Here is a 24,844-nt window from a genome sequence, read left to right on the forward strand (position 1 = left end):
AGTCCAGTATCACGTGGATATTACTGCCTCATGCGTCTCTAGGTAAACCTGACTCAAACCTCCAATTCCATCATTTGTAAGAATTTAGGACCTGTATTATATCAACAAATTCCCAACCTAACTCCGTCTGGTCTTCCCAGTTTCTTTTCCCATTTTGGCTGACTATGTCTCTCTTGGCAAGCTTAAAGAAAAAAATCTACTTTCACCTAGCTTCTTCTAAGGGTACTGGGATTCCTGACAGGATCACTGAAGGGCTCACACTGCCAGCAGCACACCCACTTATTCTGCCTGGGCCTAGTCCCATTTCACTGCCTCTCTTAAGCCTGTATTCTTGACACAAGAATGCAATCCTGTACTCTAACAGGTTCCTCCCTGTTTCTGTTTTGGGAAACAGCCACAACTGGACAGTCTGCCTTCCCCAGGCTCCCTAAAATTATGGGTATGAATACCTTTCTTAATCCCATTATAAACCTGGCTCACATCCAAGGTCACATTAGAAGTAACCCACGATACACGGTGTAGGTCATCACTGAAGAGCAAAAGAGATGAGTACTTCTAAGGAGAGTAAAATGCAATCACTATATAAATACCTGAAGGTCTACAGCAGAGAGGTTTCCTACTGATGTTCCACAGAGGTGGGGGGAGAGGCTACAAAGAAGTGTGACGATTACAAGTCTAAAGTACTGTGAGATTTTTGCTTTTTTCTTTCTATCCAATTCACACAAGATTTACATTAACTCGCAATCATTAACTGAGTTTAGATTCCAGGGAGAGAAACAAAAATAGTCAGACGGCTGGAAGCAAATGACTAAAATAACTTTCTTCTTAATTACTGATCATGCAAAGGAAGGCAAGTAGTCGAACTGCAATCTTTATTCTCCAACTGGAAATAGATACCAAAGAAAGCTTATAAAATTTTAAATCTTTTGAAAAATTTTATCTTTCTAAATGGTGAAACTGACTGTCGTTTTAAAAATTAAACTATGTTGGTATACATGATATCCTGGGCACAATATCTGTTTTAATGACTTTCCTCATATTTTTTCATGCTCTCTTTTCTAGGCATCCTGAGTTTAAACCTGGCTAATGAATTGAGGGTGAGTCCTGCAACAAAATTCACCAATTTTGTCATTACTTGGAAAAGGAAGTCAGAAGGAAATTTTAGACACTGAATAAAACACGATCTTATTCTTTCCAGTCTTTACACGATGCTCCCCAAAGAGTGTTTCTTACAACACTAGGGTCTTGCAATATTGGCATAGAGGGGTTCTTTGCTCAGATAAGTATGGGAAACACTGGGCTAAACACTCAGACCTTTAATGCACTAATATATACTGTGAATCTCCAAGAGCTGGTAAGGTTGTAGGTTGTTTTAATGTATTTGAGCAAAGAACTTTCTTTCAGGGAAGTGTATGGTAAGTACATACTCCAGTTTAAAAAATATTGCACTATAAACAACCCTCTACACATACATACACACACACATTTTTTAAAAAAATTGAAATGCATGTAATATGGTTACATATTTTTTAATTGAAACATCATTGTGCATTTCACACGGCACTTGAAGAATAAAATTAATTTCCATTTCTGCATGTATATTTCACAGTGTAAGAACAAAAACAGCAAAATATTCTAGTACTCTTATCAGCTACGTGGGTTACATTTCAAAACATATGCTAAATGTGAAAACCATCTTACCCATTTTACAGATGAATAAGTTGATTCTTGATAATTGTATACAACTCTAGCTCATAGAAGCATAAATTAGAATTGAATAAGATGTATTAGATTACATTGCTTCTCCTCTTTTTTCTTTTCCTCCAAAACTTCCAAAAGAGAGAATATGAGCCAGAACATAGAAAATATTTACATCGTATTCCAGTAAACCTTGAAAATTATCATGTTGAGTTTATTCTTATTATTTGAAGGAATTCACAGATATGAACATAGAAGTCCAAATGGATTTTTATGTGTGCCCGTTACATGTCCAACTTTGCACGAGGTGCTTGTAACTTCACAGCAGCTTCATAAGAGATATTATCATCCTCACTTTACAGATCAGGAAATGTAGTTAAATATTGTTCAGTGAACTGCCCACAGTTAGTGAGCGAGAGACCTGGACTTAAAACATTTATTTGATCACATGTCTAACAGTCCATCACTAAATCTGAAAGATTCCAAATCAAACTGTCATGTGGCATCAGGACCCAATTATTACTAACAGCCACACTTAAGAATAGTTGGGGAAAATATTAAATCTATAGTTCCAGGACTTCTATACATTGTAGTTGGAGACACAAAGTGGTACAACTATGAGTGAAGCAGGGGCATATGGCAATACCAAACAGAACTACATACGCACTTACCACTGTGACCGAGCAATCCCTCTACTGGGAATTGAACCTGTAGACATCCCTCCAAAAACATGTACGCACATAATTACTGAATGAAGAAAAATGTGTGACTGTAAAATATTGAAAACTTTTTCTAAATATTCAAGCGTAAGAGATTGGTTGAATAAACTATGTTACATACATTCAATAGAGCGCTATGTACAAAATAATGAGAAAGCTCTCAATGAACTGATACAGAATAATTTCTAGGAGATATTACTAAGTGGGGAAAAACCCCCAACACAGTACAAAAGCCCATACAGTATGCTACCTTTTAGGAAAGAAACAATGAAGAAAAAAAATGTGTATCTTTACAAAAAGAAACACAGGGAGGATCAACTACAAAACACTGAAGTTGGTTACCTACAAGGAAGCATGGCAGAACAGGATGGAAGGAAAATGGGAGTTGGTGATAATTCTCTGAGTCTTTGAGTAATTTTGATTTTTGAAAGCAAGTTAACCTTCTACATATTAAAAAATAAAATTAAACAAGAATGTGAAGGAGAGGGAGCTATAACTAAAAACAACCTGAAACAATAAACCTAAGTAGATTTCCAATGAATACATGAGCACAGGAATGAAGAAGGAAGACATGAATGGTGAGAAGGAGGGAAGGGAAGGGAGGACCAATCCAAGTAAATTTTGAACACAGTATTTGACTCTTAGGCCCTCTGTCTTGGCAAAGTGGTGCATATGGATGAAAGAACAGCAAACAATTGTCCATTTTAGTGGTCTGACCAAAGCAATTCTGAAACTATGTGGTATGTGTTATAGAATTGAGCAAATGAGTAAATGTGTGCTTTTTTGGAAGCCAAGATTCTCATGGCCAAAGAAAGGACATACAAATAAAAAATGAGGGAGGGTAAGGAAGAACCCTGTAGTTATGGACAGGAACTGGAGGTATGCTGTGAACTCATGATTTCTAAGCTATGTATCAATATGTGTATGCTTATATGCACATGTGTCCATGTATTTCTATTTCTATATATGTGTGTTAGGGTCTATGTGTGTGTATATGCTTGCATCTATTCCCTAACTCTGTCAACTGAAAAGGCCAAGAAGCAAAGTCACCCTAGTAGCAATGACCACACCTAGCACCCAGATCTAGACCATTTCCCAGTAGAAGGAACCAGAGCTCCTTGGAAGAATGGTTGACACTCAAGGTAGGGGCAGGGCTGATACAACATGCACCTGAAATATACTACAGCAAAAAAAGAAGATATTTGCCCTGAAATGATGGGTGGGGGGGGGGGGGGGGGTGCAGATCCAAAAGGCAGAGGAGTCAGATTGAAGGGGTTCCCATTAACCAAATCTGAACAGCAAAATAGTTAGGTACCTATGTGAACTAATGCAAGAACATAAAACCAAATATCAGGTGTTCTCACTTGTAAGTAAGTAGGAAATAAACACTGAATACACATGAACATGAAGATGGAAACAACAGACACTGGGGACTACTGCATGGGGGAGGCATGGGCTGAAGAACCACCTGTTGGGTACCATGCTCACTGCCTGGATGATGCAATCATTAGGACCCCAAGCCTCACCGTCACACAATACACCCATGTAACAAACCTGCATATGTACCCTTTAACCTATAATAAAAGTTGAAAGTATTAAAAATAAATAGGTATGCGATATATGTTAAACCATTGAAAAAATAGAAGTTAATAATTACTGACAATAGATAAATAAAACGGAGAGAAGGCAGAGCTCTTGCTTCAGTGGAATGCTGAGGGCTAACTCATAAATGTGGAGGGAGTAGAGAGCTAGAAAAAATCAGCATTTTGCAACCATCTTAGTAGAAGACTGGATCAGGCAAGAATCCTCAATGAATGCTAAATTTATAGAGAATTTTAAAGAGGAACTGGGTATTTACATTGATTTAAATATCTCCCCACAGACTACTTATTAGCTGCAAGAGAGAAGCAGGAACTATACAGCAGAGAAATCAGGCAACACCGTAATGAGTGTCAAACTTAACAGCCAACAAGGGACAGGTGGTCACCATGTGCCCCCAGATGAGACACCTGAGAAGGACACTATTTCACCTATGCAGCTGTACATCTAGGAATGCATAACCTCAGTCTAATCACAAGGAAACAGTTGAAAAACATGAAACAAGAAACTCTCTGTTTTAAAACAGTGGGGTATAACTGTATTCTTTTAAAATGTCAATGTTATAAAAGATAACAAAATGCTATGAAAGTGTTCCACATTAAAGGAAGTTATCTGTATTCTATACCATAGGGGGGAAATGCTAAAAAGGACATTATTAGGTCAACTAACAAAATTGGAATATGGAAGCTAGATGGTAAAAGTATTATATCATTATTAATGTATTAAGTTGTTAACTATGTTAACTATACTGTGGTTACATGAGAATATCTATCCCTATTCTTAGGAAATACACAATTACATATTTATAGTCTATGACATACGTAACTTACTCTCAAGCTCTTCTAAAGAAAATGGCCTGTGTGTGTACAGTGAGAAAGAAGCACAAATAACAAAGGAAGTGAAGTAAAACATTAACCATAAGTGATTCTAGGTAACAGTAAATGAATATGTTCTTTTTAATATTTTAATTTTTACAACTTTTTAAATAAATTTTAAATTATTTTCAAATAAAAATACTTTTTAAAAATCTATAGTACCATTTAAAATGTGAAAGGAACCCCTGGCTTAACGTGAGACCTCTTGCACTTGTTGACAAACAGTGATGACTCCTGGCCATCACGGCTTCCCGTGTACTCTCCTTAAAGCAAGCCCAAGAGTTCCGCCAAGTGGATCTCATTACTCACAGCCAGAGTTGCCAGGAAACTTTTGGTTCTACATCCTGTCACACAGGGTAACTTTAGCTGAGGTTAGTTTCCTGAGGTATTATACACAAAAGTAAGCACAGCAACATTTATTCATTCTTTCATTTATTTCACAAGTGTGCTTACTACAGGCCGAATTCTGGGCTTAGTCCTGTGTTAGGAATTACATCTTCCTCTTGTTGCCAAAACCAATGAATTCCAGTATTATCCTAAATTCCTATTTTCCACAAAAACAATGAATCTGCTACCAATCAGAAACAATTTAACCCCCTAAATGCTTCCCAAATCTGACCACTTCTTTCCATCTTTGCAGTGAGTCCCCTCTTGTATCCCCTCGATCATATCTCCTACCCTGTTTGCCCCTGTGCTCACGTCTGTGGAATGTTCCACCCTGCAGTCAAGTGTGCTTTCTGAAACAGCACATCTGATCATGGAGGGTGAAGTCCAGAGTTAATTTAACACCCAATTTCCCCGCAAGTCCTCAATCCATTCTCAAGTGTTGACTCTGAGCTCATGCTCACAGGTAAGAGAGGCCCTCCTCTGAGAAGGGTCAGGCTGAACCAGCTAGTGCACTGGAACCACCCACCTTCTTTAGGTCTTCTACCCTACATCTCCAGAGGAAATGGGCAGACATGGAAACCCAATCATCATTCCCTTCCCAATCGACTGGACCAATTCTCACGATGCTCCTTATCTCTGTGTATCTCAGTCACCCCCAAATAATGCTCAGCACACCCCCTTGCCTCTTTCTTCATCACTACCCAACTCCTGAAACCCTTGCTTTGTGCCCTCCAGAATTCATGACCTCTCATCAGCAAACCCCCTCGCTCCTTAGTCTGTTCTCTCATATGTCCTTCACCTTCCTGCACTAGGAGACACCCGATATCCCTGAAGACCCTGTTTCCACTGCAGCCCTCAAGGGATGGCTGTGTCTTCTGTCTCCACTGTTCTTGCATCTCTGAACCTAAAAGTGGGGAGGATCCTCCCTGCTCCACATTGCTGCTTTCAGACCATTCTCTTTCCTCCCCCCTAAAACTCCCAGCTTTGGATCTCATCAGTTGATGAAATTCTGCAATCTTTCATGGTGGGTGTCATCCTTAAAGTCATCCTCTTCATATCTTGATGTTGGCACAGTACCTGCCAGCTATATTTCTATTGATTCCCTTTGTGCCAAAAGTCCTCCAAAGAGTTGTCCACACTCACCTTCTCCAATTCTTATCTTCCTGTTACTTTACAGGTTTTTCTTAATGAATATGCATCAATTTATTTGTTCATTCTCCTGTTAATGGAATTCTGGGTTAATTTCTTTTTCTGACTTTTATGTAAGTGCTGCACAGAACACCTCTCTAGGGTACATATACCTAAGAGGGGAACTGCTGGGTTGAAACTCACTCTTCCAATCCACTGAAACTCATCTTCTCAATGATCTCCTACATTCGTATATTCAGTGGCCCATTCTCAGCCCTTACCCTATATGACATATCAACATCATTTGACACATGCTTAATACGTGACTTTTACTTGGCATTCAGGATAATTAGTGTTTCTTCTACCTCACTGGCTGATTCTTTTCAGCCTCCTTTGCTGGTTCTCTCTCTTCTTTTCTCATTTATACTCATTTTCCCAGTGACTTCAGGTAGTCTCATGGCTTCAAAAACTAGCAGATGGCAATGATTCTCAAATTTATATATTCTGCTCAGATTCTGGTACTGAATTCCAGGCTCACATAGCTCACTTCTTATTTAATATATCCACTTGTATGTCTAAAAGAAAGACATCTCAAATTCAACACGTTCAGAACGGGACTCCTGATCTGCCTCCTCAAGCCTGCTCTATCCATAACCTTCCCCACTTCGCCTGATGGTAGCTCTATCTTTCCTGCTTCGCAGGTCAAACTCATTTAAGTGCCAGGACTCTTCTCATATCTGCCCACATTCAGGAAACCCTGGTGGTAAAATCCATAATCCAACAGCTTCTCTGCATTTTGACTGCTGTCACCTTGATCCACTGAGATACAGACACTATCATCTCTTGCCCGAATTTTGAAATAAGCCTAAGTTGCTGAATGAGTAAACAAGGGGCAGTCTTAGTTCTCAAGGTATTCAATGAAAATCAACATCTGATAATAAACTTAAAAGAATTTCAACACCTAGTAAAAAACATGTATTCCTAAAACCAAGAACACATAGTGATAAAATAGTAGTGATATTTTCATTAAAACAGAAAGCCAATCAAGGATGCTTTATACTGCTATATCCCTTAGTACCCTTCTAGAAGTTCGGACTAACACTATAAAGTGTGAAACATAAACAGTAGAATTGAAGGAATAAATTATTTTCATTTGCAAGTGATATACCTATAAAATTTATGAGAATCAAATTAAGAACTCTCAGCTGGAATACAAGAATTCAACAAAATGACTAGATCTGAGATAAACAAATAAAATTCCATGGCTTTCACTTCTCCTAGCAAAAACCAGTTAGAAGAAATAACAGAAAGAAAAGATTGCATCCACAATAGCAAGAAAAAAAGTAAAACACATAAAAAGAAAACTTATCAAACACCATGCAGGAACATATGAATAAACTTAACAAAAAAGGGAAAATTCTTATGATACAATATAAAATACAAAAGCAGGCACAAAACCACATAGGAGATAATCTACATTTATGTACATACACATTCACACTGATAGGGTGAAATCTAGAAGCAACTGTATCAAAATATTAATAATCATTACCTCTGAGTGTTAGGATAATGAGTAATTTTAGTTTTCTCCTTTGCAGGGTATTTTCTGGATTTTCTATAGTGAACATGTACGATCTTTATACTAAAAGTTTAGTTTCTTGTACAAAATTATGTAAATAACGCTACTTATTTGGAAGCTTAATGCATGAAAGTATCTCTGAATTTGGCCTAAATGCAATGACCATACTAAGTCTGACCAGACCAGCAAACCAGCAGAATAAGCATTTCAACCATTCTTCATGCTGAATATGATTACTGTTCCAAGTGATGGGTTTTAAGGGGCTTTTAAATTCAATTTGTGAGTATGGTTAGGCCTCCATAATAATCAACCTAATTCAACCATTATGTAAATCACTGCCTCACAGAGAGGTGGAGAAAGAGAAAAGACCCACAAGCAAGAATACTTAGGAAATAGAATGCTTTGACTAAATTAATGTGATACTTAATAGCAATTTAAAAAACCCTTTAATTCAAGCCTCTGAGTTATGTGACCTGCTTTGTCACCTTATTAAAGATACTGACATTGAGCTTAATGACCTAGAAGTGTGCAGTGCCTTGGGTCTCCCCAGACATCCATTTCATCTCAAAGCTGGGGAAGGAATGAGGTGGGGATGGGAGACAACTGAGCTGAGTACGCAGGAAACAGGGTCATTCGATGGACACTGTCATTTGAAAAATAACACAATGATATCAATTTTGTTGCTGTTGTTTTTGCCTAATCATGAAGAAGTCCAAGAAGATGGAAGTTCAGATTAGCTGGGACTTTGCCAAATATTTATCCTGAGACAGTAGTAGACATATATTTTAAGGCACTGTAATAATAACATGAAAGTCATTCACCAGAGGACCTCACTCACAAAAATAGCTTATAAGGAAAGAATACTTTGAATAATGGTAATGTTTCCATAAAAGTCTTTTGATTATCATATTCTGCTAAAAAAAAAACTTGAAACATTATATTCAAATATATTTAAGAGCTTATTCCTTGCATTATTATTATTTAGATGAATTATTACTCATGTGAACGCAATGAATGGCAACATATGGAGAAAACTACAAAACCCTCCTAATTAGCTACTCTACTTTTTGAATGATTTTAATTCAGTCTTACATTATAATGCACGTCTTTTAAAATTGAGATGTCTAATCAGGAGCTGAAGAACACATTGGATTTCCTCCAAACTAGACCATAAGACAACTATACGGCTTCTGTACTATCATTTCTTCAAAAATCTGGAATTTCACTTCCTTACAAGTTGTTAAAACTAATTTCAAAATCCAATTTTAATTGTATCAGTAAATGGCAGCATGCCATATAGTTCAGGATGAAATAATGTTTTTTTCCTATTAGGAGAACAAAGAGTAGCACTAGGTTTTCTGATCTGGCAGCACACAGTATCTCAGTGCATCAGTTCAATGATCATTCAACAGATACTTCTGAAGTACCTACTACATGTGAGGCACTCTGCCAAATACCATGCCCAAATGTAGCTGCAGCTCTACTATTCCTGTCTCAATGTGTGCATGCTTAAGCACCAATTTACTTTTCTTTAATCAAGAAAATCAATTAAAAACTCCACTTAGTTTTTGTTCTGCACAAAGTTAGTATCAAAGAGACAGAAGGGTAGATTCTCCTACATCCTGTTTTCACTCATGTATCCCATAAAAATGGATTGAATATCATATTTTCACTCATGTATCCCATAATATATGGCTTACAGTAGTAGCATTTCAAGGAAGCATTATTTTCACAGGTAGATCAAAAGGAAGCTTTCACATCCTTGCCTTCTTTCGACCGTTTTTCTCAAATATACCCGTCAAGGCATGAAAGCACATCCAGGCACTGACAAGTTTTGTGCCCATTACCCAAATACTCCCAGAGGACACTGCCAAGTTGCAAAGCAAAGGCCGGCATTTTTACATTCTCCCTTGAAAGCATCCAGAATTTCCATCTGGTTTGTCTATCACACTCAATGAGGGAAAGAGCAGAAGTGAGACTCCCAAAACGTTGTTTAATTTACATTACAGCAAAATTAGAACACATTTTGGCAGTCCTGAATGCAGGCTATACCCTTCTGATTATAACTCCTACCTTCTACCCTCACCGAGAGTACTGGAAAGCAAATTACACTAATAACAATGATCACCTCCTATTCTCTCCTCTGCCTTAGAAAGGTTTTGCTTTCCTTTGCTAAATCTAAAATGCCCATTTCTCCATTACTCTCTCATTCATTTCTATTCACTTCCCTTTCCTTCCTTGAGAAGTTGTGATGTGAGTTAATTAACCTGGCTCCATGTGGAAGCAGCTGAAGAAAATATTTCTTCACAATGTCTTTTAAGCTATAAATGAACACAGAAGACATCCCCACTCTAATTTAAGCTAAGGGCTTGGAAACTTACATCTTTTCCCAGTACTCTGAGTTCAAACTGAGTCTCCTTGAAGTGAACCTTTGTAATCCGAGGCCTAAAAAACAAAGCAGATGTTGTTGTTGCTGTTTTTAAGTATTAACCTTTCAGAAAATCAGGGAAGTGTCCAGTGGAAAAAGACTGCTGAATACTGGCTCCTTGATATACTGCTCCATACCCAGTACATACAGGGACAGAGAGAGTTCCCCATAAACCCTAATGCAAACTCCATTCTCATTGTCCTATGCTTTTCCACTAAATGCACAATGACCTTGGAATCCCCAGATTGTGGCAGTGCTGCCTTCCCAAACGCAGTGCAGGGTCACAGGCTTCCCAATGTCTCCAAATCATCCCCATTTGCAGCTAAAAGTCAGAATAGTCCTGGATCCACAGCCCATCAGCACATACTGAAATCGGTGAGAAATCCTACTACACATAGTTCCCATGGAAAAGAGAGTCTAGAATCACAGTGTCTGAAATTTACAGAGAAAACATATGCTGAGGTGCAATAGGAGAAAACTCACATCCAATTTCACTCATTTATTTACCAACCACTGGAAAAATACCTGTTTCTTTTCCCCAACTCTTTCACTGACAAAGGAGTCCCATAAGCCCAAAACATAGAATGCCAACTCTGTTCTCAAGCCATACCTACCAGAAATACTTCCCCACTTGCTTTTTATTCTTGTAGACAACAACACCAACTGGAGTTAATCCTAAGAAATACTCAGACTTGTTTTCTCCCTGCAAAAGCAAACATATGCCTATAATCACATATTCACATAAAATCTCTTTGTCAAACTATAATTGACCATACAAATATAATTTGTTATAATATTGGATTTAATTTTTGAAAGACATCAGCCTAGAAAGCTAGATACACTATGATAGTAGCTAACTTTTTGCTTATTTTTTCAAAGTTTTAAAAGAAACTTTGTTAATGTTCTTCATACTTGCTACTTCAGTTCATTAAAATGAGCCTGGACTACCAGTGAGGCCAATGGGACTTACCCAACTTTCCTTACACAGTGGTGTTCAACACTAGCAGCATACTAACTGGAATCACTCTGCAGCTTAAAATGCTGATGCCTGGGCACTACCAGAAACAGTTAAATCAGAATCTCTAATGAAGAGGCCAAAGTAGCAGAAAAAAACACAGGACTCCCAGGTGATACTCCTGTGCAGCCAAAGACTGAGAACCACTGGCTTCTATCAAGGATGCTTTTGAAATGGCTTGATTTATCTCTGATGTGGACAATCATGAAACCCACTTCGTCCCCACCCCAATTCTCTCTAGAAAGTTTAGGCAGTCACTAGCAGACACACACTTGAATTTTCTGAAGTCTCCATCATGTTTCTTCCTACTTCCACCTATAACTTTAAGACTGCTCAAAAATGTAAAAGTATAATCTCTTCTGGTAAAGACCAGAGAACCCTTATTTTCAGGCAATAATAAATCCAAATTTTAAAATAGGATATTAAAATGAAAAAGTCACAGAGTGGGTACCAACGACATGCACAGAACTGTTTGTGATAATATTATTTCTACTCTAAGATAAACGGTAACCTGCAAGATTATATTTACAAAAAACATAAAGCAACACATTTGGAAGAATACTTGTCGATGCCCACTTTTCAGTTCTTAAAATTCAAATCTTAAAGGAATCCACTGAAGAATCTAATAAATCTAGCTCATTTGCCATAAATTTCTACCATCAACAAAGGTGATTTCTAATTAGGAAAACATTATACAAATGTAGAAGTATTTCACAGAAGACTCTCTTTATAAATTTCCTATAGAATGTTTTCTTTTAAAAACTGAAAAACCTAACAAGATTAATGTAGCTAAAGGGAGGGAAGGGAAAACAATAATGATTCTACAGTTTTAGCAGTATAAGGACAGTGCTATGAAGCATTTAATGACCCAACGAAATTGGAATATAATATATCAGGGAACTACTTCTTCCCCCAAATCTATAGCTTTTAATGCCACATTAAACAGGAGTGCTTCTAACTGTAAAAATAATAAGAGATTGTTTCTTCTTGGAGGAAATGCTAATGAGCAAAAGACATGCACAAAATGAATGCATGAGTGTTATTTGCACTAGAGAAACTTTTATTAGGGTTCTTTAAAAACTGAGTTCCATAATCCAATTGATTTAAAAAAAATCAGTCTATAAATACTCTTCAGCAATTCATTTCCTATAAAGAATAAAGTACCTGGCTCATTTTCTCAAATAAAATTTAACTACTGCTACTGACACTCCTCTTAATTCAAAGACAAAGGCATTCTAATCTCATTGTCATAGAATAATCATTTGGTAGCCTAAAAGAAGTAGCTCAAAGGTTAAAACCCAGATCCAGAACAATCAGTACAGATTCAGTGTAATTGCTCACTGACTACTATTCAGCAAGTTTTCATAAACCACTGAAAAAAATTTGCAAAAATATTTCTACTTATGCAATGATACCTATAGTAGGTGGTAACCCTCATATTAACAGAATCAGCAGTAGTTGCGACTGGCCTATTGCCTAATGCCTACTTTACCTGGCAAGTGACTGTATTTATGTTTTGCTGCCATAAAATCTATTTTTTGAAAAGTCCTCCTGTTTTCTGTCTAATACAGTCAATTATACACCTTTTTGTTTGTTTGTTTGTTTGAGATGGAGTCTTGCTCTGTTGCCAAGCTGGAGTGCAGGGGCACGATCTCAGCTCACTGCAGTCTCTGCTTCCCAGGTTCAAGCCATTCTCCTGTCTCAGCCTCCTGAGTAGCTGGGATTACAGGCACCCGCGACCACGCCAGCTAATTTTTGTATTTTTAGTAGAGACAGCGTTTTGCCATGTTGACCAGGCTGGTCTCAAACTGCTGACCTCAGGTGATCCGCTCACCTCGGTCTCCCCAAGTGCTGGGACTACAGGTGTGAGCCACCGCGCCCGGCCTATACATCACTTTTATATTGTTTTGATGTTTAGCTAAGCCCTTTGGATATGTTATCCAGATTGTGTTTTCAAGCTCACTTAATTGTTTTCTACACATGGAAATATAATCACAGATTTTTATGCAAAACTCATTAGGGTTTAATCCACACAAGAGCTGCTTTGTGTTAGAAAAACATAGATAAAAAAGTATCATCTGCTTGCTAAACAACAGAACTGCAACTTTCCTTTGGGAGTCTCAGTGACTTTTTAAGAAAAATGTCATCAGCTTAAAATATTTTGTGTTATGTTACTCACATAGACGGGATGGAGGTCAACGCCATACATCTCCAGGGATTTGGCAGTCCTCAAGTAATTCAGCTCAGCCTCAGAAGGAGCCTGACCCCTATACCCAGCACAAAAACAAAGAGCCTTATTTTATAGCAGTTACTGCACTTACAGGGATGCAAACTATCTTCACTGTATTCACTGGGAAAACAAATAATACTTTTTACTAATGCAAACATAAGTCCTTGTATTTCAAGAAGGCCTTTGCTTCTTGGTGACAAAATTTTATACTCTGAAGTGATACTTACATTAATTTCATTTACCAAATCCATTCTGGCTCATTATAGCCTATCCCCAATGTCCCAGCATATATTAAAAATTCTCATCAGAAACTCCTAAAGAGGTTATTGAGAATATAAGCACTCAAATTAAACAGCATCCCCTTCACAAACGGTAAAATGTCTCTGTGAAGCAGCAGTTCTCCATCCAAAGCAAAGGGAACTACAGCAGTGGTCGGTAGGAGGAAGAGAATGGGGCCACCACCACCCAACTGGGGTCATATCAAGATCTCCTGAGCACATGTGTAGTTTGAAAATACATTGATTAACATACAGAGATTGTAAAAATGCTTGTCATTTTCTTAATACAGAGTACAGAATTCTTCCCAAAATCTTCATTGGTGGTAATATAAAGAAAGCAGCATTCATTTCTGATGAGCGTGAACATCAGCCTGAAATCTGCACAGAAGAGTTAAACATGTATGTGCAAGCGAGTGTGTGTGTGTGAGACAGAGACAGAGAGAGAGAGAGAGATTGAGATTTTAATAGATAATCAAAAGAGGTCGAATCTTAAAAATTAAGAAATCCTGCAATGACATATTTCATTTCAGCCACAATGCACTGGAAAACCACCAACATACCATACTTTCGAAATCCAAGAAGAATGTTCATCAAATTAGACACACCACACTTTGATCAAGCTTTATTCTTAGAAATAACAGTCACACTGTCAACACTATCATGTAAAACACATGAGAGCCTTTACCCAAAGCTCCTTGATAATTTCAGTATATAACTGTGCTTTGAAACCCCTTGTAGAATCAGTACTCTCAGAATGTGCCAAACAGACTGCCCTTCCTAACATTATAACAAGCACTCTCTGAGCATCTACTTCAGCAAAATCTGAAAATGAAGGACTCTGCAATCAGGTTGGAGAGCCTTCTGGTGCATGCTAATACAACATAGAGGGCCTCTTTCTCTGATTGCAATTCAGCAGCTGACTTCTGCTTCTACACTCACTGAAACGGATCCTTTAGGCAGACATTTTTTTGTGACCAGATTAATTCTACATGTTTTCTTCCTTTCTTTCTTTCTTTCTTTTTTTTTCTGAGATGGAGTTTTGCTCTTGTTACCCAGGCTGGAGTGCAATAGCGCAATCTCGACTCACTGCAACCTCCACCTCCCAGGGTTCAAGTGATTCTCCAGCCTCAGCCTCCCAAGTAACTGGGATTACAGGCACATGCCACCACGCCCAGCTAATTTTTGTATTTTTAGTAGAGACAGGGTTTCACCATTTTGGCCAGCTGTTCTCAAACTCCTGACCTGAGGTGATCTACCTGCCTCAGCCTCCCAAAGTGCCGGGATTACAGGTGTGAGCCACCATGCCCAGCCATTTTTTTTCCCCTTAACTATAATAGATCTGAAACCAAGCATATTCAAGAGGGAGTGTTACATAACAGGGAATAAAGCAATGTGGTGTAAAGAATTTAACCAAAATAACTATAATGAAATTATAAATTCAATGCTATAGACCATGAATTGAAAATCCCACTAGGGGAATGTGTCTACTCTAAGAAATGCATGTGGTGTTGACACAATACCCTCAAAGGTTCCACACTGGCATCATCACTATTTCCAGACTCATTGCTATGGCCTGAACAGGACTTGGCTTATAACTGTGAAGAACTGGGATACTTCAGACAGAGGAAACATTGAAGAATATATTAATGCATTTATGGTTAAAAATCGTTGTGATTAAAAATTATATTTATAGCTGAAAGATTAATTTCACAAGATCCTGGTGACCGAAAAAAAAAAAAGACTGCAAAATCTAGTATTTACAGAATGATTCCACTATGTAATATCAGAAATACATGAACCTATGTACGACAGATTTTCTCTATGGGAAATTGTACATAGAAAGAGATGTCTGAAAGGCCATTGACCAAAAACATGGTAACTTTACATATTGAAATTACTTTCTCCTTTACACTTTTAAATTACTGAAGTTTTCAGTGAGCATTTTAGAGTTAAAAGCAGTTAAACTATACAAAGAGAAGTATTAGAATATTAAATGCACAGGTGAAGAATTTATCATTCTAGAAACTTTTCTTATGAATATCAGAAGATGATGACTGATGGATGATGCCGTAAGACACAGTGTCATGATTCTTACATTAGAGTTTTATGAATCCTTTCTATGGCTTCTTCAAGTTCTTCCTTCTGGTCAGGAACAAACCGGTACTCAGATACATATCCTGTAGTATGTTTATATGGGTCATAATCTCCAAGCTCCGCTAAGAAAGAAAGATACAATAGATTTTTCCATTTCAGAAAAATAGTCCTTAAAATACAGAAATAAAAATATTCCTAACATGCTTAAACATTTTTTCAAATGTCTTATTAAAATTCACATATAAGACAACTAAATAATTTTACTAAAACAACTCTGATGAGCATATATGGATGGTAGCAACAAATTCTGGACTTAAAAACAGAAGTTCTATATTTTTGCATTCCCAAAGACTATAATTATATCACCGTTTTTACTTCAATTACTCTTAACGATGTATGTGAAGTAAAATGTTATAAACAGCATTTCAAGTACAAACACTAGAAATGCTGGAAGTGAAAAACACTCATGACCTCAATATATCCTCTCAGATAATGACACCAGGAAATAGTACATGTGATTCAATACATCTTTGCCTGAAATAATGATCATGGAAATGCAATACAATGCTGCACATATCCCATTACAATTTACACAAAGAAGCAAAATGATAGCAGACAGCCCACTATATTACTCCTATACAAATGCTTCTCCCTATGTTAATCTACCTTGCAGCCCCAACCCAGTTCATCTATATGACATTTTTCCTAGCATATTTCTTCTAGATTATTTTTAGTCTGCAATTGTCACAAGGGCAAGGACCATGCTTTTTTTTTTTTTTTTGAGACGGAGTCTCGCTCTGTCGCCCAGGCTGGAGTGCAGTGGCCGGATCTCAGCTCACTGCAAGCTCCGCCTCCCGGGTTTATGCCATTCTCCTGCCTCAGCCTCCCGAGTAGCTGGGACTACAGGACCATGCTAACTTATTCTCCCCACATCTAGCTTGATTCTTAGAAGGTGTCCACTTGTTACTGGAAGTAGTCTCAGCCTCAGTCTCCAAAATGACAATGCATGCTGAAGCCACCCCACACAGCCACCATATTAACATGAAGAGCTGCAGAGCACCGAGCTCAACACCCATGCCACACGCTGAACCTAGTGATGGCACCTGGCCATGCAGACTCTTCACAACAGCAGTGCAGGAGCAATGGGATCTCTGACACATAGAAGCTTGGGGGAGGGTGTGGGGAGGAGAATCAATGAACTCAGACGAGATGTAGATAGAACAGATTGTTAGACCCTCCACCTAATCAAGAATCAATGCTATTCCAGTGACTAAACCTCCATGCAGCCTACTATAAGTGATTTGTACTTGGCTCCATTTTTACCTCTTCCGAAGAAACACTGAACAAAACTTGAATTCCAAATAAATTCTTTTTTTTTTTTTTTTTTTGCAAAATCTCATGGATAAGAAGAGTTTTAGTATGTAAACTCGCTTTTAAAAATGCAAATACTTTCTCCAGACATTTCTGAGGCAAATATGTTTAAGTGGCACCTACACTGGATGGCATACGCTCCCAGCTGAGCGGCAATGTTGACGGGGCAGGGCAGGCGGCCCTGAAGGACATCTTGTTTCACCTGCAAGAAAAACTGATATCTAAAAGAGAAACAAAAAGAGAGATTAACGATCTCTTACACTACTCAAACCTGATGTTTTAGACCCTGATAATCAAGGTTAACAACCAATCACCTTCAATTAAAATAAAGCCACCCCCCACTCTTGTGTGAGGGGGCTGTTGAGTGAACAGGAACTACTCAAACATACCTTACAGAGGCAATATAGGGTTGTGGCTAAAAAGTGCGGCTTTCAAGTTCAACTGCTTGGCTTACTTCCCAGCCCCGGCATTCACTACCTCTGTAGCCTTGGGCTGCTGCTTAACCTCTCCGACAGCCAGCCTCCCCACCTGCAAAACTGGAACCGTTGACAGCATCCACATCACAGGGTGAATGCAAAGGATAACTCCACGCTCTTTTAAGCTATCATTACTGCCACTGCCACCACAACACGCTCCTACTGGGAGAAATAAATCACAAAGACCTAACCTATATTACATAACACTCTGTCTATTATCTGCTCATTCCAAGTTGCCAAAAGAAAACCTGTTATAACAGCAATGCCATGCACTGTTCTTAACACTATATGGTAACTCATCCTAAGTAATTTATGTATAATAACTTAGGTTAAGACTTTAAAAATGAAGTCAGTACTATTATTTTCTCCATTGTGCAGATGAGAAAACTGATAGACTCAGAGGGGAAATAACTTGTCCAGGACCTCACAACGAATTAAGCAGCAGAGTTAGAGCTAGAACCCAAGAAATCTGACCCTAGAACTCTCTCAATCAGGATGATATGTAACTTTGATTAGTTTTGTTTTCTTATTCAGCTATTCTGCCAGTGGACTGAGAGGGGCCAGAGGTTTATGAACCAACATAACTAACCATCCACATCATCCTTGGATGCTAGCACTTACACACATGCACACACACTGTCACACACTTTAACCTGTCCTTTTGTGACTTCTGTTTTATAAGGTGACTCGATGTCATTGGGAAGGGTAGAAAAAAACAAAGGAAATGAACTATAATAATCAGCTATGATAAATATCTCTTCTCCAAATGCTCACAACCAAAGCCCTTAGGGAGGAAATGTTACATTTGTGTTAGATATTAGATACCACATTGATTATTTCAAAAAGATTGGTATCAACTTTTATTGCAACCACATGTTTCAGAGAAAATTTGCTCAATGCCCCATGTTTCCCCACTGCCCATTTCAGTAAGTGGCACCCCCACCTTCAGCTGTCCAAGAAAAATAAACCTGGGAACAATGTGTAATCATCCCTGGCACCCACATTCAATCACCAAATATGCTGTTTCTAAAATCTATACTCCTCTCGATCCCCTAGACCAGGTCACTCTCTCCTAAATTTCTAAAACCTCCTCCTAACTGTTCTGCCATCACTCATACTTACTTTTCTTCCAAACCTCTCAAGAGGTAAGCAGGATTCTTAAGATGAAAACAGGATCATGTCACTCTTTCAGTTGAAAAACAAAAAAAACAAACCTCAAAAGACTTCCCTTTGCCTTTAGGATAAAGTTCAAGCTCCTTAAGATAGCTTGTAAGACTGACTTCCTACTTCTGCTTAATTCTGGGGCCACTTCTTGCCACTGATCAGTGACCACCCTGTTCCATAATTTGCACACCTTTTCCCAACCCTATTTAACTATTTTCAATTCCCTGAATGTTCATCTGAGCTATTAAATCCGTTTGATAATGATCATCTGTGCTCCTCTTGGAGAAGAGAAAAGTAGGGTCAAGTAAAATTAGGAGAACTTAAATACAAAACCTTACAAACAAGGGTGGGCATGGTGGCTCACACCTGTAATCCCAGTACTTTGGGAGGTTGAGGCAAGCGGATCACCTGAGATCAGAAGTTCAAGGCCAGCCAGGCCAACATGGTGAAACCCTTTCTCTACTAAAAATACAAAAGTTAGGAATGGTGGTGCATGTCTATAGTCCCAGCTACTTGGGACGTTGAGGCAGGAGAAATCACTTGAACCCAGGAGGTGGAGGTTGCCATGAGCTGAGATTGCACCACGGCACCCCAGCCTGGGTGACAGAGCAAGACTCTGTCTCAAAAAAACAAACAAACAAACAAACCTTAAAAACAAAAGAGACAACTGTGAGAATTATCACTGCTTGCTGCTGGAAACTTGCACTTCACTACACCCTCCTCCTTCTCTATTGGCATCTTCAAATTTCTTTTCCTGAAGTGTATTTTTTAAAGAAAGGGGTCAGAGATGCAAGTGTCTCTTTCTCTATTAAGACTTTGAGACTGTGCATGGTGGTTCCCACCTGTAATCCCAGTACTTTGGGAGGCTGTGGAAAGAGGATTGCTTGAGGCCAGAAGTTTGAGACAGCCTGGGCAACACAGTGAGACCCCCATCTCTACAAAAAATAAATTAGCCAGGCTTGGGGGTACATGCATGCAGTCACAGCTACTTGGGAGGCTGAGGCAGGAGGATCATCTGAGCCCAGAAGGTTGAGGTTGCAGTGAGCCGTAACTGCACCACTGCATTCCAGACTGGGCAACAGAGTAACACCTCCTCTCAAAAAAAAAAAAAAAAAAAGACTTTAACATCTGACTAGACAATCAAATCTTTTGCCAAATACAGAAATGATAGACATCTGCTTCAAAGACAAAAGGAGAGGAACAGAGGAACAGAGAGATTAAAAATACATAGTAGAAAACAAAGAGCTGAAACACAGACAAACAGATACAAAGAAACAGGAGCCACATCACATTGGCAACTGCATTCCTAGTATCTCCGGCTCTCAGCGCATAGGAGCTGCTCAATACATACTTGTTGATTTGCAAGTTGGGTACATGGATAAACAGAGAGACAAAATTCTAAAAACTGGGAACATTATTTGCTGTCTCTAAGAAATTCATAAAGAAAAAATACATCTATTCAAAATTCCCTGGTTAGCCTGCCCTTTAAAGATATCACAGATCTTTCACTCCTTGCATTAAAAAAAAAAAAAAAAAATCAAAAATTGAAGGCAAACTATTTTTAATTTCAAACTTGATTTTTATTATATCTAGCATCTTACTAGAGTCATGAGGCAAATTTGTGATAAAGTAAAATCATATTTTCATATGTTAAACATTTTATAGTATCTCAGGGCCTATTTTAAGTTAACTATATATTGCTTATTTTGTATGTTTTATGGGGCTTATAGTAAATTTAATATTTTATTTAAACTAGAGCAAGTTAGAGTTGCTGAGTCTTTTCTTCTGTGTCATTCTGATTAAAGCTATGATTGAATGCTTGAGTCCTTGTTTATCTCTGGCTTTAATTAGGATGAACCTATGTGCCAGTTAGCCTAGGAGAGTACTAATTTATGCCTATTATGAATATATAATTATTAATAACTCACTTCATCATTCTCTAAAGTGTCAAAGTTTGGACAATAAATTATACTGTGACTCTAGTTATACTGTACCATACTGGGGAAAAAATGCTACCTAAAAATATCTACTTAACAAGGAAGTTTCCAGAATACATTGTGGTATACAGCAGAGGCTTCATGAAGCAGTTTCTGGTTACCTCCTTTTGTAAACTAACAAACCGATGTATATGCACTGCCCCTGAGACTTTGATTTCTAGGTAGGGAGGAGCATTCTGTCTTCCACTCTATCTGTACTTAATACGCCACCACCACCAGTACAACACAAGAGACAGGCCTGAAATATTGGCCTCACAGTTTTCTATTTATCTAATGTGTGTTGAAAATAGCTAAACTGATACCAAGGATGTAAAAGTCGTTGAGATCCATTAACAGTTTAGCAATTAGAGGCAAGAAGAACAGACAAGGACTTTCTTAAAGAAGGGGTAGAGAGACAGAAGCTCAAAACAGAAGGCTCCTGTGAGATTCCTGGCCAAAAACAGTCACGAATGCTCTTACCAAAGAATCCTACAGTGCACCTTCTCATGATGTGAGACCCTGCTGAGAAAACTGAAGGAGGTAGGGACAGGGAGGAGTTTGATTTCAGGTGATAGCTGAATGTGAAACAGGAGAACCTAGAGGAGACTACCAACCTATACAGAGGTAATAAGGAGCGTGATCGTTACCTTCATCCCACAAAGAGCAGGAACACAGCATTTTATCTAACCAGTCTTGATAAAATTTAAATGTGAGAGTCAAAGGGAAACATTTAAATCATAACATGTTATTAAATAATGCAGAAAAATGGCACATAGGACTTAGCAGAAAAACAGTAGAGAAAAACCATAACTTTCACCTCTAAAGTTGAAAACCAATGATGAAAATATGGAAACAAATAGCAGTAACATCACCTTACATTTAGATAGTCCTTTAAAGCTCACAAAGTCCTTTCGCTTCCATAAGAAAATGTAACCCTCAACTCTGAGGTAGATGAGGACCACTACCTTCAGTGAAAGGAGGAGACAGGGACTCAGGAAGTAAGTATAGGACTGAAGGTCACACAGGAAATGAAGAAGCTAAATAAAACAAACCCATCTTCACCAAAGGAAGATTCTGGGTTGCAAAAAGAAGACAAGAACTTAATGTCAATCCTCAACAAAATGCTGTGAAATATTATTTAAAAAACTAAGAAAAAAAATCAAACATCTATTTTGAGACTCTAAAAAGTATTATGAATGAGTCATTTGGAACTAACATTATTTTCTTTTTTTAGAAAGAGTTTTAAGATCCTTAAAACTTCAGGGAAATTCCAATGGTATTTCAGATAGGGCTGTCAGCAAGACAACTGACAGATTCTCTCTTCAGGCAGACTGAAACCACATCTTGCCCTGGTCACCACTCAATCTCCTTTTACTCAGCACACTGGAACATGGTACTCCAGATAGTTACAGAATGAAGTGTAAGTGCATTCTGTCTTGACATACATATTCAAGAAATGTAGGCTACAGGGGATAGTAAAATGATTCATAATTAAATCAACACCTACAATAAGAAGGGTCTGATTACTGGATTGACTTAAACATGCAAGAAGACCTATCTCAGGGCTCTAAGCTGGTCTTTTCCTAATGTTTTAATCAATAATTTGAAAATATAAAACAATAATCATTATTTCCATGTCAGCTACCTTGATCATTATTGAACACTTACATCTTTGCATTATGGTAAGTACTTTGCCAGTACACTCTTACATATTCCTCCAAGCATGTTTTTGAAGAAACACTATAATGCCATTGCACGGATGAAAAAACTGAGACTTTACAAAAGGCTATGCAATCTTCTCAGGATTACAGAACTAGTGAATGACAAAGCAAGGATGCAGACCTCAGCCTTTCTGACTCCCAAGCCTGTCTTTCTAACCAATATATGTATTATACTTATCAAATCTGTGGAGGATACAGAGCTATGAAGGACACACAATACAGGGAAGGATGTCATGTTTTGAATTAGAACTGAAAATCAGTTTAACAGATCTCCTGAGGACACGAATTATTTACAGTACTAATAAAGAAAAGAGAGATCAGATTTATTCTGTATAGACCATCAGAGAATTATTTCTTATTGAATTTCCTAGTGCTTTTAAAAGTAGGTTTCCTACCTAAAAGTGCTTAATAAGAAGCTGGTTGATGTGTCAGAAATGTTCTACAAGGGTGGAGTTCAGAATATATGACCTCAAAGTCCCCCCAATTTCATTTACTTCAGAAAACACCTTAGAACACAAGCAGGGACTCCAAGTTGATGATTCTATTAACTTACATTTTTCATAACCTGAAACTTTATTTTTCTATCACATTCATTCCAGATCTTTTTTCCTACATCAGTGTCCTTCTGAAATACTGCATATATTAATAGCATGACCATGTATATACATGAGAAGTTCCCTGTAGCATTATCTGTATTTTTTTTTCTTTCTTTTTTTTTTTTTTTTTTTTTTTTGAGACAGAGTCTAGCTCTGTCACCTAGGCTGGAGTACAGCACCGCGATCTCGGCTCACTGCAACCTCCACCTCCCTGGTTCAAGCGATTCTCCTGCCTCAGCCTCCCGAGCAGGAGTAGCTGGAAGTACAGGAGTCCGCCACCACACCCAGCTAATTTTTGTATTTTTTTTTAGTAGAGACAGGGTTTCACTGTGTTGGCCAGGCTGGTCTCGAATTCCTGACCTCGTGATCCGCCCGCCTTGGCCTCCTAAAGCGCTGGGATTACAAGCGTGAGCCACTGCGCCCAGCCCTAATTTTTTTAAAAAAGGAAACAATCTGGATGGCCAAAACATACAGTTAATTATGGAATACAATGCAGCAGTAAAAAGACTGGGTTACAGCACTTTGGGAGGCCGAAGTGGGCAGATCACCTGAGGTCAGGAGTTTGAGACCAGCCTGCCCCACATGGCAAAACACTGTGTCTACTAAAACTACAAAATATTAGCTGGGCATGGTGGTGGGCACCTGTAATCCCAGCTACTCGGGAGGCTGAGGCAGGAGAATCGCTTGAACCCAGGAGGTGGAGGTTGCAGTGAGCTGAGATCATACCACTGAACTCCAGCCTGGGCGACGAGTAAAACTCCGTCTCAAAAAAAAAAAAAAAAAAAAAAAGCTGGGTTAGATGGTGAAAGAGGCAATACGATATGTATGAAATAGTAACATGTCAAAAAAACATACACATAAAAGATTATGTATAAGCATGTTTATGATAGCATGATCATTCATATCAAAAAATTACAGACAACCTAACAGCCAATGCAGAGTAGGCTGGCACAATTTTCCAAAGAACTAAATTAAGATAAACACTCAACTTGAAAATGCTGGCAGAAGTATGTTCTTCCTTAAATAGCATGTATCTGGAGATTTTGCTTTTTGGTTTCAGTTCTTGCTTTTGCCAAAATTATCTCATGTGACTCCTCTTTTTCAGGTCCATTAATGGTAATATATTCATGTAAATCAATAATAAAATGAATAATATGTGTATATCAATGTATTAAATGCACATTTAACTTACCTAAATTCAACCATATGTTTTAGGCAACAAATCATGGACACTAATTGTAAGCCAGCTATGTCATTGTGCTCTTAACTACACAAGCTGGTCTAAAACTTTCAATACAACTGGTTGTACTGAAAATATTGTGGGTTGTAAATTATACAAAAAATCCATGTATTCTGTTAATGATCCATCTATAGATTCTGTTGGGAAATTTCTGTTCATGTGTGTGGTGAACAGAGGTGAAGTAATGCATTATAAAACAATGATCTTTTTTATCCCTTCTTAAAATTAACTCAAGTATTTTTGGAACCTAACCCCTATTTAAGATGTAAC

General features: G+C 38.0%; 1 protein-coding gene across 1 annotated transcript in view; it reads right to left on the reverse strand.

Moving 5' to 3' along the window:
* Positions 1 to 24,844, reverse strand: part of EPB41L4A (erythrocyte membrane protein band 4.1 like 4A) — a 255,122-nt gene that overhangs the window by 86,129 nt on the left and 144,149 nt on the right. The window contains exons 5-9 of the mRNA XM_025388701.1: positions 17,525 to 17,622; positions 16,032 to 16,152; positions 13,608 to 13,695; positions 11,028 to 11,116; positions 10,367 to 10,430 (exon numbers count right to left, since the gene is read on the reverse strand). Of these exons, the coding sequence (XP_025244486.1) occupies positions 10,367 to 10,430; positions 11,028 to 11,116; positions 13,608 to 13,695; positions 16,032 to 16,152; positions 17,525 to 17,622 (460 nt within the window). The remainder of the gene's footprint in view (positions 1 to 10,366; positions 10,431 to 11,027; positions 11,117 to 13,607; positions 13,696 to 16,031; positions 16,153 to 17,524; positions 17,623 to 24,844) is intronic.

Source organism: Theropithecus gelada, chromosome 6 (assembly GCF_003255815.1).
Source record: "Theropithecus gelada isolate Dixy chromosome 6, Tgel_1.0, whole genome shotgun sequence".
Classification (NCBI taxonomy): Eukaryota; Metazoa; Chordata; class Mammalia; order Primates; family Cercopithecidae; genus Theropithecus; species Theropithecus gelada.